The 22310-nt window shown below is 54.0% G+C and overlaps 2 protein-coding genes across 22 annotated transcripts in view; one reads left to right on the plus strand and one right to left on the minus strand.

The window, feature by feature from the left end:
- Window positions 1-1446: 1446 nt before the first annotated feature.
- On the minus strand, window positions 1447-20319 carry DHX38 (DEAH-box helicase 38). 4 transcript variants are annotated; one of them, XM_070062686.2, is made up of 28 exons: window positions 19972-20235; window positions 19562-19604; window positions 17140-17480; window positions 16549-16736; window positions 15776-15880; window positions 14044-14191; window positions 13816-13934; window positions 13594-13670; window positions 13017-13172; window positions 12349-12510; window positions 12085-12192; window positions 11653-11765; window positions 10770-10907; window positions 10251-10437; window positions 9940-10125; window positions 9449-9589; window positions 8968-9078; window positions 8770-8886; window positions 8504-8611; window positions 7964-8076; window positions 6835-7043; window positions 6578-6732; window positions 6078-6233; window positions 5849-5983; window positions 5525-5650; window positions 4945-5040; window positions 3581-3702; window positions 1447-1944 (listed from the first exon to the last, which is right to left on the minus strand). In XM_070062686.2, exons 3-28 carry the CDS (start codon window positions 17460-17462, stop codon window positions 1860-1862), a joined length of 3684 nt encoding a protein of 1227 aa, XP_069918787.1. In that variant the 5' UTR covers window positions 17463-17480; window positions 19562-19604; window positions 19972-20235; the 3' UTR covers window positions 1447-1859. The 4 variants fall into 4 exon arrangements, 3 of the variants coding, with proteins under 3 accessions (XP_069918787.1, XP_051702925.1, XP_017197819.2); XR_016225393.1 differs by lacking the exon at window positions 19562-19604 and having other exon boundaries at window positions 7977-8076; window positions 19972-20319; XM_051846965.3 differs by lacking the exon at window positions 19562-19604 and having other exon boundaries at window positions 19972-20319.
- The window catches only part of TXNL4B (thioredoxin like 4B), a 30969-nt gene continuing 28966 nt past the window's right edge, over window positions 20308-22310 (plus strand). For 14 of the 18 annotated variants that reach the window (XR_016225396.1, XR_016225397.1, XM_089320406.1 and 11 more), the window contains exon 1: window positions 20485-20624. The gene's annotated coding sequence lies outside the window, so the exon portion shown is untranslated. The other 4 variants (XM_089320411.1, XM_089320401.1, XM_008257555.4 and 1 more) reach the window with 4 other exon arrangements.

Here is a 22310-nt window from a genome sequence, read left to right on the forward strand (position 1 = left end):
TTCATGTCTAGAATTTATATTTTTACTCTGTAGGAAATGAGGAGAAATAGCTACTAAAGTAAGAGAAAGAAAACGAAAGAGCTTGCATTTCTGAGGGGGCAGAAAAAGCAAAGGAAGACGTCCACTGGTGGGCAATGAGCCTTCAGTATTCTGGCCCCTCCCCCTCCCCGCGCCTTCCCTGCGCGTGGCAACACGCTCCACGGGACGCTCCTGCTACGACCTGGCACAGGCCAGTCCCGGAAGTGCAGGGAAGGCGGGAGTGGCTCTCTGGTGGTTTCTGTTATGACACTTGTTGTCTGATGGTGCCCTTTTGACCACGTCCCCCAAACTGACTTAGAAGGGTTTATTTTCTAGAGAAAATCAAGCTGAAATATGTGGTACTAATGAAATTGCTTCCTACTACTGGCTTATGGCCTGTTTATACAAACCAAAGTTCAATGTCATTGAAATCCCCAGTCCAGTCTACTGAAATTAAAAATGTATCTAATATAATAGATATAATATAAACAGAATGACTTCAGATACACTGGTCAAAGGATAATCTACAGACCCTGTGAATGCTGTACACTTTTTAAAAGTGGTCTTTCATGGTCTTCCTGGGATGATTACATCAGAGCAAAGCAGGCAGTGAGTTGAGGGGAGTGAAGAGGTAGAAAAGCGTCCCTGATGTCACCAGGCAGGCTGGCTGTGAGAGCAGCAGGCAGAATACCTAACTGAGGAGAAAAGGCACACTGAAGGGGTGTGTTCTCCAAAGACCAGAGGAGGGTTAGGGAAGCAGAGTGCTGCCTGCCTATAATTCTTTAAGAAATAGCCAAAGAAGTGCATTCCTCCAAAATAATGTGAACAGCTGATATTAAAAAGAGATTATTACAACACCCTTTTATGATAAAAACAAATGGCATAGAAAGGAAACTCCTCAACATGATAAAAGCTATCTATATGAAAATTCACTGCACTGGTGAAAGACTAGAACTTATCCTCTAAGATCAAGAACAAAGCAAGAAGGGCCACTGTCACCACTCCTACTTGCAGAGCACTGGAAGCTCCAGCCAAATCAATTGGACAGGAAAGAAAATCAATAAATATCAAAGGCATCCAAATTAGGAAGGAAAAATTAAATTATCTCTTTTCACAGATGACTTGACTTACATATAGAAAACCCTAAGATTCTATACAAATAATAAATGATCTCAGCAAAGTAGCAGGATACAAAGTCAACAACACATAATTCAGTTGCATTACTGTATACTCTTATCAACAACGAACAATCTGAGAAGGAAATCACACAAAAAAATCCATTTATAATAGCATAATGGCAGCTGTGTCCCTCCCTGCCACCAGCCCTCTTAGAGCTAAGGTTCTAGGAAAAGACATCCAAAGTGAGCCCCTCCTCTCTATCATTACAACTTAGGGCAAAGGAAAAAGGAAGTCAGAAATGCAATCACATTTTACAAATAATAAATTTATTCCCAAATCCTGAATTATAACCAAGTTACAGTTGCTTCTAGGTCTATTTGCTGCTTTACACAAGGATTAAAAAAGACGTGGGCACAGCGCACTCCCTCATACATTAAGCGTGCTGGGGATGGACTGTGTGCACCCAATGGCTCCAGCCACCTCCCACCATTCCAGTAGCAGCTCAGCCACTCTGAGACGCTGGCTCCTTCCAAGCTCCCACACTGAGGAGCTGCGGTTTCCTCTGTGGCAGAGCCGGGCCTGCCAGGAACAGCCCCTCTGGGGGCGTGATGTACACAGATGAACATCCAGAGATGAAAGTCTTTGTCTGCAGCATCCAGGCGCTCCCGCCAGAGCACTCAGGACCCAGCACCCGTCAGCCATCATCTCCCGGAAGCCTCAGCTTAGAGCCCAAAGCGGGCTGGTGTGCGGCGAGGGGTCATGGGCTCCCCCTGCTCTTTCCGACCTGGAGTATAGATCTTCGTAGACCTAGAGGCACAGAAAGAGGGATTAGGAACACACTGCTCCTCAGTCCAACAGGGAGCTAAGCAGGACAAGCAGCCTGAGGCCTTGTTGTATCTAGCCCAAGTGAGAGATGGTCTTGGGGCCAAAGGTTCTTACCCAACACACTCCCACCCTTCTTCCTTCTACTTTTTGACTGGGTATGTAATAAATGAAGCTCACTTCACTCTGATACCTATTAAGGAATATTTAAAATAGCTTTTTTAAACTTTTTATTTATTTGAAAGGCATGGCAAGAGAGAGATCCATGGATTCACTCCCCAAATGGCCACAACAGCCAGGACTGGGCCAGGCTGAAGCCAGAAGCTCCATCTGAGTCTCGCATGGGCGGCAGGGACTCAAGTACTTGAGCCATCATTTTCTGTCTCCCAAGTGTATTAGCAGGAGATTGGATCAGGAGCAGAGGTGGGACTTAATCCAAATATTCTACTATAAGATGCAGCCATCCCGAGCAGCAGCTTAACCTGCTGCACCTATCTGCCCCAAGACAGATTTTTTCTAACAATTCCTTTCATATTCTTTAGGTGGGTTTAGAAGTAGCTTCTTTCCAACTCACCAGACCACCATTGTAGCCATGTAATTAGAACTGCACCTGCTTCTGTCCAGAGTTCCAGGGAGGTATGTCGTCATTCTTGGGAGACCCTCAGACCACATCTAATAGTGAATGCTGATGAGATGACTCGCGGGGGGATCCCTAACAGTCTATGCTAACAAGATGAGTCAAGACAGGCCAGCCTGGCCAGAAAGACCAACCAAGTGTCAGAGTTGGGGCTCTGAGCCATGTGGTAACAGCCTGACCTCTTAGGAGCTGGAGACCACGTTCAACCACTTGACAATGATCCAGTCATTCATGCTTATGTAACAAAACCCCAGTAAATACTCTGGATGCTGACACCCAAGTGACCTTCCCCGACTGGCCTCGCCCAGTGGGTACTGTTAAAGGCCGATGTGTGAGAAGGCACCCGAGCCCTGCTGACACAGAAAGCGACTCCGCGGGAGCCCTCTCTCACCTGCTCCACGCAGCTCTCCCTGAGCTCATTCTGACTTGTACCCTTTTGCTACACTAAAACTAATGGTCCGTAGAGTGCTTTCCTCAGGTCTCTGAATCCTTCTAGCAAATTATTAAATCTAAGGGAATCCATCGGGATTCACAAATTTGTAGCAAGTTGGTCCAAAGTAAGAGCTGCCTCCCAACTGGCAACTGGTATTGGAAGTGAGAGCTGTCTTGCGGAGGACTGTACCCTGACCCTGCCAAGTCTGGCCTAACTCTGGGGTCAGCACAGAGGCAGAAAGCCAGCTCTCTACCCCCCTGTTCACTTGAGAGGTGTGAAAGGCCAGGCAAGAATGAGGGAAGCTTTCCAACCCCACGGCTTTGTCAGGAAGACGGCAGGACCCGCCCTGCCACCCCGCCCACAGGGCCTCAGCACAGGACAGCTGCAGCTGCAGAAGTCAAACCAAGCCTTTCAAACTGTCTGGAACGCCTCCCGTGCTTCCACGTGTGACTACCCCACGCAGAAGTCACTTTGACAGGTCACCTTTACCCAGTCACCTTCTCTTACATCAGGGCCTGGTGGCCGGCGGCCTCCCAGGGGCAAGAGCTCACCTCATACTGCCCAAGGGGCTGCGCTTCTCCTGCTCCTGCCGCCGGGCTCGCAGCTGCTCCTCAGCCAGGGCCATCTCCTCCTCCATGGCAGAGACTTCTTCTTTGGCCCGACGGCGATTCTCCTAGACAAGGGGGATGGGAGTGGCTGAGTCCACCAGGGACCACCAGGAGACCTTGTCTGCACTCATGTTTCTGCCGTGAACAGGTGCTACGATGACCACGCCAGCTCTAGAGGAAGTGGCCACTCGGCTCCTGCCCGCAGCTGAGATCTGCTGTTTTCACAGATCCATTCCAGGTGCTGGATGATTCTGTCTAACCAGTCATGCCTCAATTCACTTAAGAACTTAGTTTTTCACCAAGTTCACAATGTCAGGAAGACATTACCACCTGGCAGGAAAGGACGAACTGAAGAAACGTGCAGGCCCAGTGTGGGGAAGCCCATGCTAGAAGGGACAAACAAATTCCCGCAGCACTTGGCAACCCTAAGGATGGATCCTAGCAGCAGTCGTCAGTGGACGTGACAACCTCAAGATGGAGTGGCAGAGAATTGAGAATGGAGGGACTAGGCTGACATCCCTGGATGTCCTCTGAAAGGAAGTTCACAACACCACGGGCATGCATCTTTGCCCGACATCACTGAACCATACCTTACCAAGCCTTTAGGTTACAGTAGGTCACAGAAAGTACATGCAACAGAGGCACAGGTTAAACACCACCATGAAGAAGCCCTCAACCAATTACATCAGTATTCTATAAATGACCTGATTACTCCAATAAATCAATGTCATTTTTAAAAAAAGGACAGGGTGGAGCCTGTCCTAGAATGAGAGAACATGCATAACCAATGGCAACGTTCAGTTCCTAATTCAAGCCAAGTGAGTCAGAAAAAAAGGGTAATCTGAATAAGGTCTAGAGAGAGGTGACACTGAAGGTGCATCTTGTTGGGGGTCATAACGTCCTTTCAGCCAGAGACTCACGCAAGTATTTATGTAAGAAACAACATGGCATCTGAGAGAAGCCTTAAGATACTCCAGGAAACTAAAGCAGATATGGCTGGGAGTGAGAACATGTGAAGACTGACTGACAATTAGGGGGGCAAGGTGACAAATCCAGGGTGGCTCATTACACTGCTTTTTTCTACTTGCATGACTATTTGGACTTTTCAGTAATTTCAATACATGAACTTCTTAAACTGTTTTCAGCCAACAGAGCCACTGGAGTTGGGTGGTTAAAGGAATCAGACCAGGCTGGCCAGATCCCAGTTTTCAGGTTTGAGAGAGAAATAAGGGGTCAGATGGTGACGAGCTGAGGGACAGTCAGCCCCATGGGCAAACGGTGCCTCCATGGCAAGCACAGGGTCTTACCTGTCTCGACTTGCCTGCCTGTTTTACACTGTAGAACATCGGGCCCAGCTCTGCCAGCCACTCTCCATCCACGGCCGTCACACACTGCATGTACTCCTGCAGAAACAAGGGCAGTAAAGTGGAGGTCACGGGAGGGCCAGTGTCCCTCCTAGAAGGTTCCACAATGAGGAACCATACGAAAAAGGCCCCAGCCTTGGCCCTGCAGGGCTGAGAAAGGCAGGAGAAAGGCCCAAGCAGTGGAACTGTAATCCCATTTCCCATCCAAATTCCTCCACACTTGAGAAAACACACACCCCACTCCCCGCCCCCAGTAGTGTCTGAGAAAGGGCCAAACCCTTCTGATGACACCAACAGGGGTGGCCCAGCCCAAGCAGCAAACAGGAAACAACCCTGCAGGCTCCACTGAGGCCTCTGCATTCTACAGGCTCATCTGTAGATGAGCCAAAAACAGTTCCCCAAAATCCCAGCTGAAAACCAACCCCAGATGCAAAGCAATGCACAAGGCCTCAAGTCTCCTAAGCCCAAAGTTCGTGGCCCAGTAGGTAGGCCTGTGTATGGGAACACCTTGGAAAAGCCTCACCTTGGTGGTCATGACCAGCTCATGGTACACTATGTAGTCTGGGGTGTAGCCCATTCCAAAGAGGGAGCTGGTGGGATGCAGGTGGCAGGGCATCCCCGTGCGGATATTCACATACTCCCCGATTCCCTAGGAAAGACAACAGGTGGCCATGTCAGGAACAAGTGGCCTGATTGGGCAGCTGCCCCATCATTTAACACCATCCTCACACAGACTTTGGAGGAAGCCCAGCCCTGCAGAAATGCACCATGAGATAGGAAGAACTTTGTCCTCATCCAGGTATCAGCCAAGAAGGTGCCACAGTCCCACCAGACGGCCAGAGCTCACCTTGAGCTTGGCTGCCTGATGAAAATAGGCCGCACAGATGCACTTCCTGACAATGTCCCAGTCCGTGCCACACGAAGCCAGGCTCATCCGCTGCTGCACCATGATGTCCTTGAGTTGGGCCCTCACCTCGCGGACCTGCAGCATGACGAGGAGGCCAAGATGGAACCCTCCGTGCCCCACCCGCCACCCCTTATCCTGACATGCTGCCATCTGGGTTGCAGTCGCCCACCTTCCGCATGGCCTTGGCGTGGATGAAATGGTCGTTACACCAGATGGTGGAGTAATTGTTGTTCTTCCACTGCAGGTAAACGTTCAGGTAGGTCAAGTGATCACTCTCGGGGACAGCGAACTTCTCCCGGATCTGATCGCTCTCCTCCTCGCGGCCCTAGCAAGGGAAAAGGAACTTTACCCTGAGCACGGTGGCGTCCAGCCTGCTCAGCACACCCCTAACCACACAGGGGAGAGGAGATCATTTACAATGAAAGATTTACTCTCTGACGTGAGGGCTCAGGCACAAGCAAACGAAAGATAAAAGATGCTCTTGCGAAGTTCCCCATGGCTCCCTGATCCAGTCCATCTTTCCCTTCCCCCACCTTGCTAACGGCCGACAGCAAACTCAGTCTCTGGAAGCTGATTCCTGCCTCTCCACTCCATTTCATGATGCAGAGAGCAGCTCTTCCCCTCTTAACCCTCACAGGGCCGGCCGCGGAGACAACATGGATGCCCCACCTTGGGCCTGTAGAAGATGGCGGGAACCGAGAGCATGGAGACGATGAGCAGGATCTCGGAGCTGCAGCCCATGTCACAGGACACAATGAGCATCTTGGACAGGGCTGGGTCCAGCGGGAACTCCACCATCAGTCGCCCGGTGGAGGTCAGACCACCTGGAGAGGAGCACACCCAGATTCAATGAGACAGCAGACGAGGAGCACCTCAGGCCAGCACCAGTGCCCACCAGGCCCCACCAGCTCCTGGGGCTGCAACACCTGTGTTGTCCAGGGCCCCGAGGATCCAGAGCTGATACATGGAGTTGAGCATGTTGTCCTCTGGTGGCGGGTCCATGAAGTGGAACTGCAGCAGGTCCTGCACCCCCAGGGACTTGAGCAGCAGCACCACGTTGGCCAGGTTGGTCCTCTGGATCTCAGGCACAGTGGTGGTCAGGAGCTCATTCTTGTAGGCACTCTGGGTGTAGAGCCTGCGAGGGAGAAGACCCAGGTTCCGCTACACCTGCCACAACGCCGGCCTGCTCAGCCTCGGAACCACACAGTGGAGGATCAACACCATTCTCACTTCTCACCAGCACTGTGCTCCCCACCAGCCAGCACAGATGAAATCCTACAGGCAGGGACAACACTCACTTCTTCTCCCCACCCCCACTTCCTTCAGTCATTCCTTTCCACCTAGACAAAACTCCTTCTTGCAATCCAACTATTTTGCCAATACCACCAACGTGCTCATTTCATTTCTGGAATCAGTAAGTCTGGAACTAGAATTATGGCAAGATTTTATTTTCTTATTATCTGTATGGAATTCCTGTAATGTTATTTTTAAAAGTCAAAACAAAAAGGACAGGCAAATGACACAGAGGCACGACATGCTTAGGACGCCCATATGCCCTATCAGAGTGCCTGGATTCAAATCCAAGCTCCACTTCTGAGTTGAGCTTTCTGCTAATGCAAACCCTAGTAGGCTGCTACCCACACAGGAGACTTGGATGTCGTTCTGGTCTCCCAGCTCAGTCCTGGCTATTGTGGGCATTTGGGACGTTAAAACACCTTCTGTCTACTTCTGTCTCTGCCTTTCAAGTGGAAATTGAAAATACAAATAAAGAAAAAGCAAAAAGAATTGGAGAAGTCAGAGAACCAATGATGTCACTGGCTGAGCTCCACCCTCTGGGAGGCGCCACTGCACTTACTGGTCTTCCACTACAGGAACGCCCACCTAGGTCAGCCTCACTGCTCAGAGCTCCCCAGACTTCCCCTTCCCACAGCAGCTTATGATAAGCAGCCCCAGCCTGGGGATCACCTCCAGGGCCAGCATCCCACCCGCTCCAGCCTGGGCTCCACTCAGCAACCCCAGTGCTGCCCAGAAAGCAGGCTGACTCAGGACTCCTACCTGAAACACTGACCTGGGCCCGTCCTGCCAGCTCGCCCCGACCTCTGGTTGGCATTGGCCTGGCTGATGGGGTAAATCTGCAGAGCATCCATGCCAATCCTGGGGTTGAAGACCTAAGAGGGGCAGTGAAGAGCTGATTAAGGACAGGGCGTGGGCAGAAAGGGAGGCAGCCCTGAGACAAAGACAACCCCTGGCTGCCACACCTCGCAGAAGAAGCATCTCAGCAAGGCCAGGCAGCCATCCTGGAACCAGGAGCCTCAAGCAATATTCCTATAAAAATCTACACAAGTTTCCTCCCTAAACTGCAGCTCTGTGACCTCTGAGTTATGTCTCTACTGAGTTATTTACAAGGTCTACACTGAGCTCTCACGAGGATTAAGTGAACCAAGTATATGGCAAAATCTGTGTCCACTGTCAGCCTTCTCACAGCCCCACCACCACTTCCATATGTGTCCCCAACCGTGGCCAAGGACTAGGGCCTGACTTCCCAACCTCCATGCTGAGTTGGCTTTGAGTGGAGACCCAGAGCCCCTCCCTTACCTTTAATTTGCAATAACCAGAATCGATAACAAACATGATTCCGTCAACAGTCAGAGAAGTCTCAGCGATGTTGGTGGCAACGATACACTTGCGAACGCCATCCGGAGCCTAGAGCCCAGCAGAACATGCAGGGAGAGCAAGCCGAATCTCTCAGGATACGAAGAGCCACGAGGCAGGATGTCAAGCCCACCGCCCTCCCAGGAAAGGAACACCCTCTCGGAGACACCCAAGGTGAGAGCCCAGAGTGTGTGTTCCTGCTGTCGCACCTTCTGGAAGATCTTGGCCTGGAGGTCAGAGGGCAGCTGGGAGTAAATGGGCAGCACAGCCAAGGCGGGTGCGTTCTCCAGTTCCTCCAGATGCTCCACAATCTGGTCTGAGGTGACCTGCGGACGCAGGAGCCGTGAGACTGCCAAGCCCCAAACTCACGCGGCTGACACCTGCGCAGTCATGACCAAGGCACGTACCTCGATGTCCTCCTGGCCAGGCATGAAGATAAGGATGTCCCCTGGGGCCCCTGACAGGTGCACCTGCAAGGACTGCTTTACCGCAGCCTCCACGTAATCCTCCTGTGGGGTCTGAAACAGCGGGCAAGGAACAGTCAGCAGGACTTGGCAGAAACCCAGGCCGGGCATCCCTCTGGGAAGCCCACGCCCAGTCTCCTGTCTGGGTTCTGTGGCAGACTCTAGGGGTTGCCACACCAATGCAAAGGCCTGGCTGTGAGGGAACAGCCTAAAGCAAGGAGTCCAGTGTTTCCCTAGGCCTGTACTTCTCCAAAGACACAATGAAACCAACCTCTCTCGGAGCACTGTCTAGTGACCTGGAGCTACAGGCTGTCCCTGTATCTTCCCCAACTCAGGACCCTACCCACCCCAGCCTCTAGCTGGCTTCTCTTCAGAGAGGAGCCCAGCACAGAAGGGTCAGCTCAAACAATGGAGGCCTCAGTACCTTGCTGAAGAGGATGTCAACAGGGAAGGTGCGACCAGGGATGTGGAAGATGGGAACGTTCCCAAAAAAAGCAGCAAATTTCTCCGCATCCATAGTGGCTGAAGTGACGATGAGCTTCAGGTCTGAGCGCCGAGCTACAACCTAAGACAAGAGGTGGCTCAAGGGCTCCCGCCTCACCAACACTGTCTTCCAAGTAACTCAGAAGCCAAGGCTGACAGCCTGGCATGTTGCGTTCTTAACGTTCCTGAAGACTGAAGTGCTGGAGCCACAGCCACGAAAACCACAGGTCGCTCTGCTTAGCAAGGACACTGTAACCCAGGAGCTAGGACTGAACCCAGAAACCCAGAGGCCTTGGAAAACCCAGGCCGCTCAGACACCCCCTTGGCATGCGCAGGCTAGCCCCAAGACACCAAGTGCACCAGGGTCACCAACCACTGCCGTGCACTAGCCAGAGTCCCACGGGTGCAGGGGGACGGAGCCACGGGCCTCACCTCCCGGAGCAGCCCAAAGAGCACGTCGGTGTTGAGGGAGCGCTCGTGGGCCTCATCCATGATGATGGCACTGTAGTGGTCCAGGTCAGCTTCGCGCAGGGACTCTCGCAGCAGGATCCCGTCAGTCATGTACTTGATCAAGGTGTTTTCAGAAGTGCAGTCCTCAAAGCGGATAGCATAGCCTACCTGGAGGCGAGAGACGGCTCAGAAGCCCCGGCCTCCAGCTCACCTGTGTTTGGGTCCAGGCCTTAGCAGAGCACACCCTCCAGCACAAATGGGGAGAAGCTACGCCGCTCAGCGCTCGCACTCACCTCCTCGCCCAGGCTTCCCCCCATCTCTTCGCTGACTCTCTTGGCCACAGACATGGCAGCCACACGCCGGGGCTGGGTGCACCCAATCATGCCATAGTCTGTGTAACCATCTTCATGCAGGTACTGGGTCAGCTGGGTGGTCTTGCCACTCCCCGTCTCCCCAACCACAATCACAATGCTGTTGTCTCTATGGGGAAGAGCGGGCACAGGGCCATCAGCCTGAGTAGAAGGAAAAGTCTGGGCTCCAAGAAACCTCTGCCTCCTCCCCTCCCCAGGGCTCCCCATAGTTAGCCAGGAGCAGGCCTGGCTTCCAGACAAAGGCTTCACCGGGACAAGGGCCTCTTATAGAGACACCACCTGACACGTGTGGACTCCAGTGAGATTTACCCAGCTGAGCTGAGACATTTGTTACTTTGTCCAAGGTAGCCCAAGCCTCTCAGGGTGGGGGCTCCTGAGTGAACGCAGGAGCAAAGGGGACTCCGGCGGAACACTGGCAGCCCAGGGCCCTGGCGGAATCACCGGATGATAGTGAGGAGCTCCTGCTGCACGGCGAAGATGGGCAGGTACTGCCTCTGCTCCAGGATCGACTTCTTCTTGGCAAAGTCGCTGCTGGCTTCGCTCTTTTTCTTCATGTGATTCGCAAACTTCTGCTCTGTCCTGAGAACACAGGGCAGCCTAAGCACCTGCACACTGCCCACCCCGCGCTTCCTGACTGGGTGACCGCCCTTTCCCCCACACCCAGGAACGAGGCCCACTTCCACAGGCAGCAGGAAGTCTTTGAGACGTCAAAGCAGCCAGGTAACCTGAGACTGGAACTGCTGTGCGAGCATCCATCACCCACAGGTCAACACCCCAGGGGCAAACAGAGCTAAATGCAGCTCCAAGGAGGTCAAGCGGGCAAATCCTCTTCTCTAAATGGAGCGTGAACCGAAGGGAAGCGCAAGTCAATCTCCAGGTCACTGGCTCTAGAGGACACCCTCAGGCAAGTTCAGCACCACACCTGAAGGGAACAGTTCCTCCTAACACTGAGCTGAAATCTGACTACGGGCCCAAAACTCACCTTCGCACACTGCACACCGGAAAGGCACTTGGCAAGCTGGCCAAGAGCACACGCTCCAAAGTGAGAGACTGGGTGTCACCCTAACTCTGCCGTCCACCAGGGGGCAACCTCAAACCACTGGCATAACCTCCCTGGGCCCAGGCGGAGGGAGCTCCTACAGCTGACAGTGCTGTGGCAGGAGTAACATCCAGGAAGAGTTAAGGACGGCAGGAGACAAGCAGGAGGAAGATTCAGAGTGACAGTGTAGCGTGTTCCTACTCATGAGCCATGTGATTTTCAGCTCCCAGTGACTGCCCAAGCGCCCAACCTCCGGAGCAAGCCTGCTGCAGGCAGACTGCCCACCTGTAGTCCACCTTCCCATCTTCTGTCAGAGCTTTATCTGGCTCCTCCTCTTTCTTGACGCCCATTATATCTCCCAGTTTGGTCCCAGCCAGCTCCCAGTGTTTGTGCTGAGCCTGAAAAAGACAAGAAAACCATGTTGCCACCATCCTGTGCCGGACACCAGGCAACGGAAACAGTGCCAGTTGACACCAGCTTCACCCAGCAGCTGGTAAATCCCCATAAGGGTGGCCCTTAGTGGCCCTGAGCCCCACATCCCAGGCCTCGGGCCTGCAGCACCCAGTCTGCAGGCCTGGAGCTGTCATAAGCAGGACCTAATGGAGGAACGCAGCGCCCCCAGCTAGAGCAGACTCTTGCTCCACGGGTGTCCTAGCGTCCACGGTTAGGACATGCAGTCCACTGAGAGTTGTGCCAGCCCGGGGAGGAGAAACAGACCTTCTTGCGCTCCTTCTGCTCCCTGTGCTTCCGCACCGTCTGGCTGCCTTTCCGAGCAATGATGGCCAGGTCCGAAGTGGCGTCCTTGACTGGAATCACAGGCTCTGGCTGCAGGGGTGGCAGGAAAGGAAGTTCCCTGCTGATCAGGAACACCCACAGGAACAGCCGACTCAGAAAGAAAGGGGCCGCACTCCCCCGCTTCCCTTCTCTCTGTCTCCACTTCAAGCCTTCTGAGCTTCCTTCTCTGGGGCCAGGGCAACTCACCTGCTTGGTGAAGACGATGCGCCCGTCCAGAAAGGGAGGCACCAGATTGTGCACCATCAGATGCACCTTGGCTGCGTTATCCTCTTCAAAGTCCTCGTCCACCTCCAGCCGGTGCACCACCCCGCTGGTGAGCATGCGGTTCGTCTCCCAGCGCTCGTTATCCTGTGGGGACACAAGAGGAGCCAGTCTCAGACGGCAACCAGAAGGCTGGAAGGCCCCGAGGCAAGTTTACACTTCAAGTCCACGCAGAAGGGCCCTGGGTGGCTGCAGAGATGTCACAGGCCTCGGGATCCTACAGCTCCTTAGACAAAGGACCACTGATTCCCGAATCACCTGCAGCACCTCGCACCTCAGTCAGCACCTCTAGACAGACACACGTACGGCCACTGTCTCTAGCCCTGCTCAGACACACAGCGCAGGAAAGAGGCAAGTCCCACCACATCCATTCCACCAGCAGCACCGCCCAGGGAAGTGCTGCAGGAAGAAGGGAGCCGGGGGCTTCCCGAGTCACTGAGAGGCTGCACGCACCCCTTCCCCTCCAGGAGTAGCCTGATCTGGTCCTGCTGGCCAGGGGGACAAGCGGCTCTGTCACCACTTGAACGGGACCTGCTGCTTCTCCCACATGCCCGGGCTCCAGCTCTGACTCGCTGCAGCCACGGCCGCGTCACCTCATTGATCTGCCTCCGCTGAGCCGAAATGCGCTTCTGCTTCTGCTTGTGCAGATGCTGCTCCCGCCTCCGCACATAGTCCTCAGAGGAGTAGGCCAGGGGGTTGTGGAACTCATCATACCCCTCATCCATCATGTACCAGTCCCGGTCGGCTTGCTGTAGGGCATGAGAACAAGACAAGCTCAGGTTATGCAGAGGATTAGGCCCAAGGAGAGGGGGTGATAGTTAGAAGTCACTGGTGCTGCGGAGCAACCCTCGTGAGCCGCACAGGACGGGCTACCATGCTCCCACGCTCCCACGAGCCACCTGGGGAGCCAGTGGAGACCTGCCATGTTGGCAGCCCATCACAACAGCACTTCTTAGATCTACCACAGGGTGGCACCAGCACACAAGCAAAGTGAGGCTGCCAGACAGTGGGAGGAGTTCCCCTGCACAGAATCCAAGGCCTGGGGGTGAGCAGAGCTCAGCAGCCTTGAGCCTGATCTGTCCAGAATGAGCCACAGTCACACCAGGTGGCCACTCGAGGCCCCTGTGTCCAACTCCTTTCCCCTCCCTGACCCCAGCGGTGCTGCTTTACCCGCTGGTCATCCTCCCACTGCTGCCGCTCCTCTTCTGTGTCAAAGGAGATCCCTTCCTCCCCGTCCTCGCGTCTGCCTGAAAGAGAGCAGATGACGGGTCAGCCCACAGAGCGATGGCTCGGTGCCCGTGGCCACTGGCAGGCCTGAGTAGCTGCAAGCCCCAGAAGTGTGGCCTCACCAGGACAAGCAATCCTGCTTTTCTGCGTCCCCCCAGCCCTTACCTCTGCCCCTGGAGAGACGCGGGGTGGACCCCAGGTGTCTCCTGTCATCGGCCCACTCGTTGTACTTGTAGGAGGGGGTTGGCAAAGGTGTGTCGTCGGAGTACTTGCTCCTCACAGACCTGCAGGACCAGAGCAGGCATCACGGGGCAGCCTGGGCTGAGCCACACTGCTCTAGTCCACATCCTTTCACCGCCCAGAGACAAGAAGAGGCTGCACCCAGAACATCACCTGTCTCGATCCTGGGAGGACAGTCGATGGCTCCGCTCCGAATCCCGGTAGGAGGGCGTGGGTGAGGGCGATTCCCATTGCGAGCGCCTGGAGGAGCCGTAGCCGCTGTCCTCTTCCTCCCAGGTAGACCGTGAAGGGGTGGCTGCATCTGCAGCCCCGAGACACAGCCACAGGAAAGACCCAATTTAACTGGGACAGGGCTCCAGAGCCATTCAGCAAAAGTCAACCCCCAACGTACTGCTTCTGCTACTTACAGACCTGGCGCCTGTCTACCATGGATAAGGTGGTCTGAATTTTAACAGTCCTGCTTTCATTCTCATTTTTATTAAGCATGCTGTAAAATGTTTATATTAACTGTTTTTTGTTTTTTTTTAAGATCACTTAATTATTTGCAAGGCAGAGTGAGAGAGAGGGAGAAGGTCTGGAGGGTGGGAGAGAGATCTTCCATTCACTGATCCATTTCCCAAATGCCTTTAACAGCCAGGGCTGCGCCAAGCTGAAGCCAGGAGCCAGGCACTCCATCCAGGTCTCCCACATGGTGGCACAGACTCAAGTACCTGAGCCGTCATCCACCGCTGCCCAAGCACGTTAGCAGTCAGGAGCAGCGTAGCCAGGACACAGCACTCATATGGGATGCAGTCACTGCAAGCAGCAGCTTAACCAGCAGCGCCACAGTGCCGGCCCCTACAGTAATACTTTCCGGCCGGCACCGCGGCTCACTTGGCTAATCCTCCACCTGCGGCACCGGCACCCTGGGTTCTAGTCCCGGTCGGGGCACCAGATTCTGTCCCGGTTGCTCCTCTTCCAGGCCAGCTCTCTGCTGTGGCCCGGGAAGGCAGTGGAGGATGGCCCAAGTGCTTGGGCCCTGCACCCGCATGGGAAACCAGGAGAAGTACCTGGCTCCTGGCTTTGGGTCAGCACAGCACGCTGGCCGTAGTGTCCATTTGGGGGGTAAACCAACGGAAGGAAGACCTTTCTGTCTCTCTTTCTCACTGTCTAATTCTGAATTCTGCCTGTCAAAATAATAATAATAATAATAATAATACTTTTCCATTTACCTCTGCAAACATACCCTTCTTGGATATAAGGACTTCTTTTTTTTTTTTTTTTTTTTGACAGGCAGAGTGGACAGTGAGAGAGAGAGACAGAGAGAAAGGTCTTCCTTTTGCCATTGGTTCACCCTCCAATGGCCGCTGCGGCCGGCGCGCTGCGGCCGGAGCACCGCGCTGATCCGATGGCAGGAGCCAGGAGCCAGGTGCTTATCCTGGTCTCCCATGGGGTGCAGGGCCCAAGCACCTGGGCCATCCTCCACTGCACTCCCTGGCCACAGCAGAGAGCTGGCCTGGAAGAGGGGCAACCGGGACAGAATCCGGCGCCCCGACCGGGACTAGAACCCGGTGTGCCGGCGCCGCTAGGCGGAGGATTAGCCTAGTGAGCCACGGCGCCGGCCCAAGGACTTCTTTTTAACAAACCTTTCTCCTGCTCCCAGCTAGTCACTCTTCCCTGCCATTTAAAAAAACTGGTCATTCAGCAAACCAGCCTCTCACCTCAAAGGGGGCCCATCCCTCTCAATAGAGAGGTGCGCACCTGACTCTGAACCAGGTACCCCAAGAGTATCTGGGGGAGTCAGGAATTATGGCACTGCTTAGAAACCACGTGGCAGAGGAGCCACTCACTCTGCCTTGGATACACCTGGTCCCTCGCAGCCACCACAGAACACGGCTCAGACTACCTTTGGGTCGATGTCGTGGACTCTCTGGTTCATTTCTTCTCCTGCTGCGCTCTGAACCTCCATCTCGCTCTGATCTGCTGCTGTGCCTGCTTCTATCCCGCTCGTCTGTAAGAGTCACACTCAGAGATTAAAACCAAATGTCTACGCTAACACACACCCATCTGTACCCTGGAGAAAGGACAGGCCTCCCCACTCACTCACACGTGCAACCTGCACTGCTCTAATGCCACCAAGGGCCTCCTGACAATCCCATACTCCCATTCTCTCAAGGGGCAAAAATAGTTATTGGCTACAAAGTTTCAAACTCACAGTAACAGTTATTTTCCTGCAAGAATTCAAAAAGCAATACTTAAAAGTCTATAGCAAGTAGTTTTTTGGTAGTTACAAGTCTAAGCTGTAAGACTCAGACAATACTGAGCAAAGCCAGTGCTGAATTTTATGTCTGGCTTTGTTCCACGACATTGTTCTTTCTCTATCACTAACACTACTGTAACTCTGGTTTGGTACACATACCACCTGTTCTCCTGTTACCACAGTGTCCATAATAAAACAAGGACCACAACGCAAGCAAAGTGGCTATGCAAGGAGCAGCACTTTTCTTAGACTGCCTGCGACCCCCAATCCTGACAGGCCAAAACCAATCAGGCTGACACGATGCATTTACGTCTTATAATGCCCAGTGGTGGGTATTATAAAAACTCAGGCAACAGGAAAAAGGCTGAGCCGTTAATGGAAGTGCAAATGGACCACAGGAAGCATGCGGGACGGTTTACCTCTGTCTCTCTTGCGGTCATAGTCTCGATCCCGTGATTTCTCCTTCTTCCGATCCTTCTCTTCTTTGGACGAGGCATAGACACCATGTTCCCGCCGCTCCCGCTCTCTCTGCCGACTGCGTTCCCAAAATTCTTCACTCACACCACCTGGGTGGGATGGCGTCTCTACCCGAGCAGATCGGTAGTGTCTGAAACAGGAGAAGCTGGGTTGATTTTTGCGCGCCTTCCTTCTCTGCAGCCTTAGCAACTGGTACAGGGCCCTCCCTGGAGAAAGCCCCACCCCACAGCAGGGCCACACCAGACAGTGATCTGTCCTTTCCCACTTTACCTCCCAGACCTGCAGGCTTACTTATCACACACTACGCACTCTGGCCTCCACCATCCACACTTTAGCTGCCTTTGAATTCTGCCTTAAATCTGAAGAAAATATCAATCCCTACCTACTGTCAACATACAAATTTATAAAATCATGAAGCTCTAAATGCCCGACCAGGGACAGGCGTCTGGCCTTGGAGTTAAATGTCCAGCAGGAACGCTGACGGCTAAGACACGGGCTCCCCTTCTCTGGCCGGCTGGCCCGCGGGCCTTCACCTGTCCTTCCGGCCATTCCGGCCGGCCTGCTCGCCGCCCTCCTCCTCGGCGTCCTTCTGGTCTTCCTTGCTCTCTTCCCAGTCCTTGTAGGAAGAGATTCGGGACTTCTTCTTGTCCTCCCCATCGTCCCTCTCCTCCCGTTCCCTCCGTTTCAGGGACGCCAGCAAGTCCAGTCCCAGCAAGGAAGGGCGAGGGGCGGGGGTCTTGAAGACATGCTGTTCGCTGGCCGCATTTTTGTTCTTGCAGATGAGACCGCCAACCTGAGAGTCCAGATCAGTGCCCTCCAGTCGATGGATTGAAGCATCCTCACTACTGTCCTCCATCACAGCCCCGAGGTTTCCCTGGAAGGAAAACAAACTATCTGGTACAGGATATAAGATGGGAAAAGATTTGGCTACAAACAATATGCACAATTACAGGCATGTTGAGGTGGTTACCACTACCCACGTCCCTCCCAAGAACAAAACTTCCTTTGCCACATCTCGTCAAGATCTTTCCATCAAATCAAAGACAAGATCATCCTAGACCAACAACACACACACCAGAGATGCTCACACACACCCACTAAACACCAAGATCCAAGAAGACCTGCATCCAGGCAGGAGCAGACCTGGGGCACTAGAGCAGGACGACTCCTGTAATGCACACAGAGGGGAAATGCCAGTGGCTTCTGTCAGAGGCCTCAGGTAGAATCCAGGCTCCGGTCGTTTTCTACCTCTGTGATGGTAAACAAGTAACTCACTTTCTGGGGAGCTATAATTTTTCTCGTATATGCTTTTTTTAAAAATTGAGGGGCCAGCATTGTGCTGTAGTGGGTAAAGCCACCACCTGTGATGCTGGCATCCCATATGGGCATCGGTTCCTGTCCCAGCTGCTCCACTTCTGATCCAGTTCCCTGCTGATGGCCTGGGAAAGCAGCAGCAGATGGCCCAAGTGTTTAGGCCCATACCAACCACATGGGAGACCTGGATGAAGCTCCTGGCTTCAGCCTAGCCCAGTGATGGCTGATGCAGCCATCTGGAGAACAAACCAGCACGTGGAAGATGCGTGTGTGTGTGTGTGTGTGTGTGCGCACACACATGCACCCCTCACTCTCTGTAACTATCACTTCTAAAATAATTTTTTAAAAATTTATTTGAGACACAGAGTGAATGTTCCCATCCAGTGGCTCACATCTATTGGCTCATTTTCCAAAAGCCTCAAAGCTGTGCGCCAGGACTCAATCCAGGCCCCCACATCGGTGTAGACACTTGAGCCATCACTGCTGCCTCTCAGGGTCCACATTATCAGGAGCTGGAGCCAGGGCCTGAACCCAGGCACCCGCGTGCCAAGGCAGGTCCCAGTCAGCATCTCGACCACTAGGCCAAATGCCTGCCAGAAACATAAGTTCTGTATCTGTAAAATGGAAACAATTTTTACTTTATCTAATGGAGTTGTTACAAGAATGAAACAAACAAGGAGCTATGGAACCACAGTCACACAGGTGTCACCACTACATTGTTACTGCTCTGATACTAGGTACTGATCGAGTCCCTTGCCAGTTTTTTTATATGCGTTTTCCATCTTTCCTTCCTTTTAAACCACAGAGCCAGCACAGCAGATGCTGGGGTACAAGATTACTAACCATATTCTCCACACTTCAGGGACTTCTGGGGGAACAACTGTGTGTCATAGGACAACATTCCCTGTAAGCAGTCAAAATTGCTAAAATAACAATCCCTGTCACCAAAGATATTTTGAGAAACACTAGGTTAGCAAATGTGTTTCTGAAAATATGGAAGTGGTCGCAAGGCCTCCTGGAGCTCAGCTTGTTACAAACCCCTCAGGACCTCCCACTACTCACTCCCAGATATAAACATCTACAGTGGGCGTCTGGATAACCCTAATCCCAACAAGCAGGGAATCCGAGGAACTGTCAACGGGTAAGGCTACCCGGGGACTTTTTGCCACGCTCGAATTAACACGTAGCTCCTCACAGGAGTATCGTCGAGCGTCATACAGACACGGCAAGAAGCATGCATTTGCAAAACGCCGTGAGGCAGCACAGAGAAGGCAAAGCTGCACAGTGATGACATCTGCAGTCGCGTAAGGAGATCCGAGCAGAAAGGCAGGGAGACCCAGGCTGTCCTCGGCGGTGCGAACAAGGAAATACGCCCCACAATGCCCGTCTACGGAGCTGAGGGAGCCTCTTCCGTCTACTTGATGCTACAGCCCTTGTGCGGCAAAATAAACGTCTGATGATAGATGATGAATAGATGAATCTTATTAAAAGGAACAGTACCCCAAGCACTTCTAGAAACAGTAAAAGGTATCAGCAACACTGGACAAAAGGTCTGAACGAGAAGAGCAAGTAGGGAGTTAGACCAGGGATGAATTTATGGCAAAAGCGCCAAAGGGTACAAGAAAACCTGGATTTACTCACTCAACGATCATTCACGGAGTGCCTCCCTGCGCCCACCGCTATTCTAGAGAGAACAAAACAGAGAAAACTCCGCGCTCCGGGAGCCGACACAAAGGGCTCCGCTGGCGGAGACACCGCCGGGAGGGAGGAGGAGGCACACGGCTCGGCTCGCACCGTCTGCGCGCTGGTCCAGGCGCGGGGCGACCCCGGGCAGCATCCCTGGACGAGCGTGCGGCCGCGGCAGCCAGCCGAATCCGGCCAGTGCAAGGAGAAAGGCCGGGGGAGAATGAACGAAGCAGCATCCCCAGAGTGAGAAAGACAAGTTGGGTGACAGGGACGACAGGAACTTCCCAAGCCGGGGCCCGGACCCGACCGCAGGGAGCCGCCACGGCAGGCGAAGGGTAGATCAGAAAGGAAAAAGAGGCACTCACCTCCCCAAGCGCGACTCCTGGAGCCCTTCAGTGCGGGCTTCTAGCGCGCCAGCGGCGCCCCCGCTCGCTCGGATAGCCTCAAAGAGGCAAAATCCTCCCTGTAAAAGCGGCCATCATTGTCCCATAATTCCTTGCGCGGCCCCCTCTAGCCATCCAAGAATACCATAGAGAGCAGCCCGGAAAAGTCCTGTTCCTTCATCCAGGTGTGAAACGAATTGAGACCAGGTTCTCAGGGCTAGAGTGGCTTCCTCTAGAGCGCTGGTCAGAGACACTTCCGCGTCTCCTTGCGGCCAATCACGCTTAGTCTAAGAGGCGAAGCCCAGCCCTCCGGTCTGGGGGCGGGGAGAGAAGGGCAAGTAAGCCATAGGTAAAGCTGGCGGAAGTGACGTAGACCTTCCGGTCGAACCTGGACAATGTAGGCGGCACTTAAAGTAATTTCCTTTGCTCATTGGACTGCTGACCGGGACGATTGGCGACCGCGCGTCCGTGCGTTTTCCATTTCCGTTTCCTTCCCGCCGAGCGGGACGACAGTTGCTAGGCAACAGGGTCGCTTTGCGGTTAGGGTCGCGGGAGGAAGTTGCTGCTGAGGCGTGGGCTGTTCCGAGCGCGGGTCGCTTATGCTGACATCCCTGAAGTGGCGGTGACCTGGACGCGTAAGTTGCGTCGTCCCTGCCCCTGCTGGGCCGGGAGCAGCCCAGCCACCGGCCTCTTGAAAACCAGCATTCCGGAGCGGGCCTCCACCCCGGAGGACTGGGTTCCGTACCCGGTTCTGGCTCCGGACGCAGCGGTGGTGGCGCTGGTGCTTGGGCCCCGCCAGCCCCGGGGAAGCTGGGGATGGAGCTCCGAGAGGCCCAGCCCTGGCCGTCGTGGCCGTTCGGAGAGCGAGCCAGCCCCCGGAGGCCGGGGCGAGCGCGCGCTGTCTCTAATACTCGGTCTCCCTGTTGACAACACCGCCCTCCCCTCGCCTCCCCCTGCCGTCTGCTGGAATTCTGGGAGTGCGGCGCATGCGAATTCCTGTTTACTCCCATCAGTACTGGGTTCTGTCATGCGCGTTTGGCAGTCACTTCTGGTGGTTAGCTTCTCTACGACCTATTGCTAGAACACTTTTATTTCTCATATGAAATTGTATTATCTTTTTTTTTTGACAGGCAGAGTTAGACAGTGAGAGAGACAGAGAGAAAGGTCTTCCTTTTTCGTTGGTTCATCCTCCAATGGCCGCTGCCGCCGGCGCACCGCGCTGATCCAATGGCAGGAGCCAGGTGCTTCTCCTGGTCTCCCATGGGGTGCAGGGCCCAAGCACTTGGGCCATCCTCCACTGCACTCCCTGGCCATAGCAGAGAGCTGGCCTGGAAGAGGGGCAACCCGCACAGATTCCGGCGCCCCGACCGGGACTAGAACCCGGTGTGCTGGAGCCGCAAGGCGGAGGATTAGCCTAGTGAGCCGCCGCGCGTGCCCGAAATTGCATTATCTTAACAGGTGACTCGTGGGGCTGGCGCTGTGGTTCCGTAGGTTGAGCCCCGCCTGCAGCACTGCCATTCCATAGAGAGTGCTGGGTTCGAGCCCCAGCTGCTCCACTTCCCGTCCAGCTCCCTGCTGAGGTACCTGATAAAGCAGCAGCAGATGACCCGAGCACTTGGGCCCTTGCTGCCCGTGTGAGGGACCTGGATAGAACTGCAGACTCCCGGCTTCAGTCTGGCGCAGCCCAGGCTGTTGCAGCCACTTAGGGCCTGCAGACCAGCAGGTGGAAGGTCTCTCCCTGCCTCTCCCCTTTCTCCCTTGCTGTCTGGCACTCTGCCTTTCAAATGACCAAACAGATCATGTTTGAAATGTGACTCGTGACCAAAAGATAGAGAAAGGATTTTCCTTTTCATAGCATTAGCCAACTTTAGAACTGAATTCAAAGTACCAGGTGTCTCCACAGAGTCTCATTGTTCTCAAAATGAAATTTCTTCCAGTCACAAAATTAGGAACTTGTCATTTCAGAGGGAACACTGGACTGGGAATTTGGTGGCCTGGATTCTGGTCCTTGCTCTTGCAAGGTGTGGAAGAGTGGGTAAAGTGTGTATGCTGAGCCTCTGCCTTGGTTTCCCCGGAGCCATTCTCCCTCCTCTAGACTTCTCTGGGACTGGGAACCTCCCCTGCCTGGGCAGCGGCCCCACCCACTGATTCCAGTTTGGAGGCAGCCAGTGGGAGTACCAGCAGAGGTCGGAGCGAGGGAGGGGAGTGGCGGCAGCGTCACTCACCTCTCCAGCACACAGCCCTGGCAGCCACTCCTGGCCACAGCATTTGGCGGTAGGAACAGCATCAGTTACCAGCTTGATCTCGTCGTGTTCCTTACC

The sequence above is a fragment of the Oryctolagus cuniculus genome, chromosome 18, assembly GCF_051225735.1.
Source record: "Oryctolagus cuniculus isolate XC-2025 breed Fujian yellow rabbit chromosome 18, ASM5122573v1, whole genome shotgun sequence".
Taxonomy (NCBI): domain Eukaryota; kingdom Metazoa; phylum Chordata; class Mammalia; order Lagomorpha; family Leporidae; genus Oryctolagus; species Oryctolagus cuniculus.

What these genes read in the sequence shown, in the direction of transcription:
- DHX38 (XM_051846965.3), bottom strand. Translation starts at nt 17,462, where the DNA reads ATGGAGGACAGTAGTGAGGATGCTTCAATCCATCGACTGGAGGGCACT. An exon ending in AGGCCAAGATCTTCCAGAAG is followed by an intron (nt 8,612 to 8,769) that starts GTGCGACAGCAG and finishes GCTGGGCTCTAG; the next exon opens with GCTCCGGATGGCGTTCGCAA. An exon ending in AGCCCCTTGGGCAGTATGAG is followed by an intron (nt 1,945 to 3,580) that starts GTGAGCTCTTGC and finishes CTGTGCCTCTAG; the next exon opens with GTCTACGAAGATCTATACTC.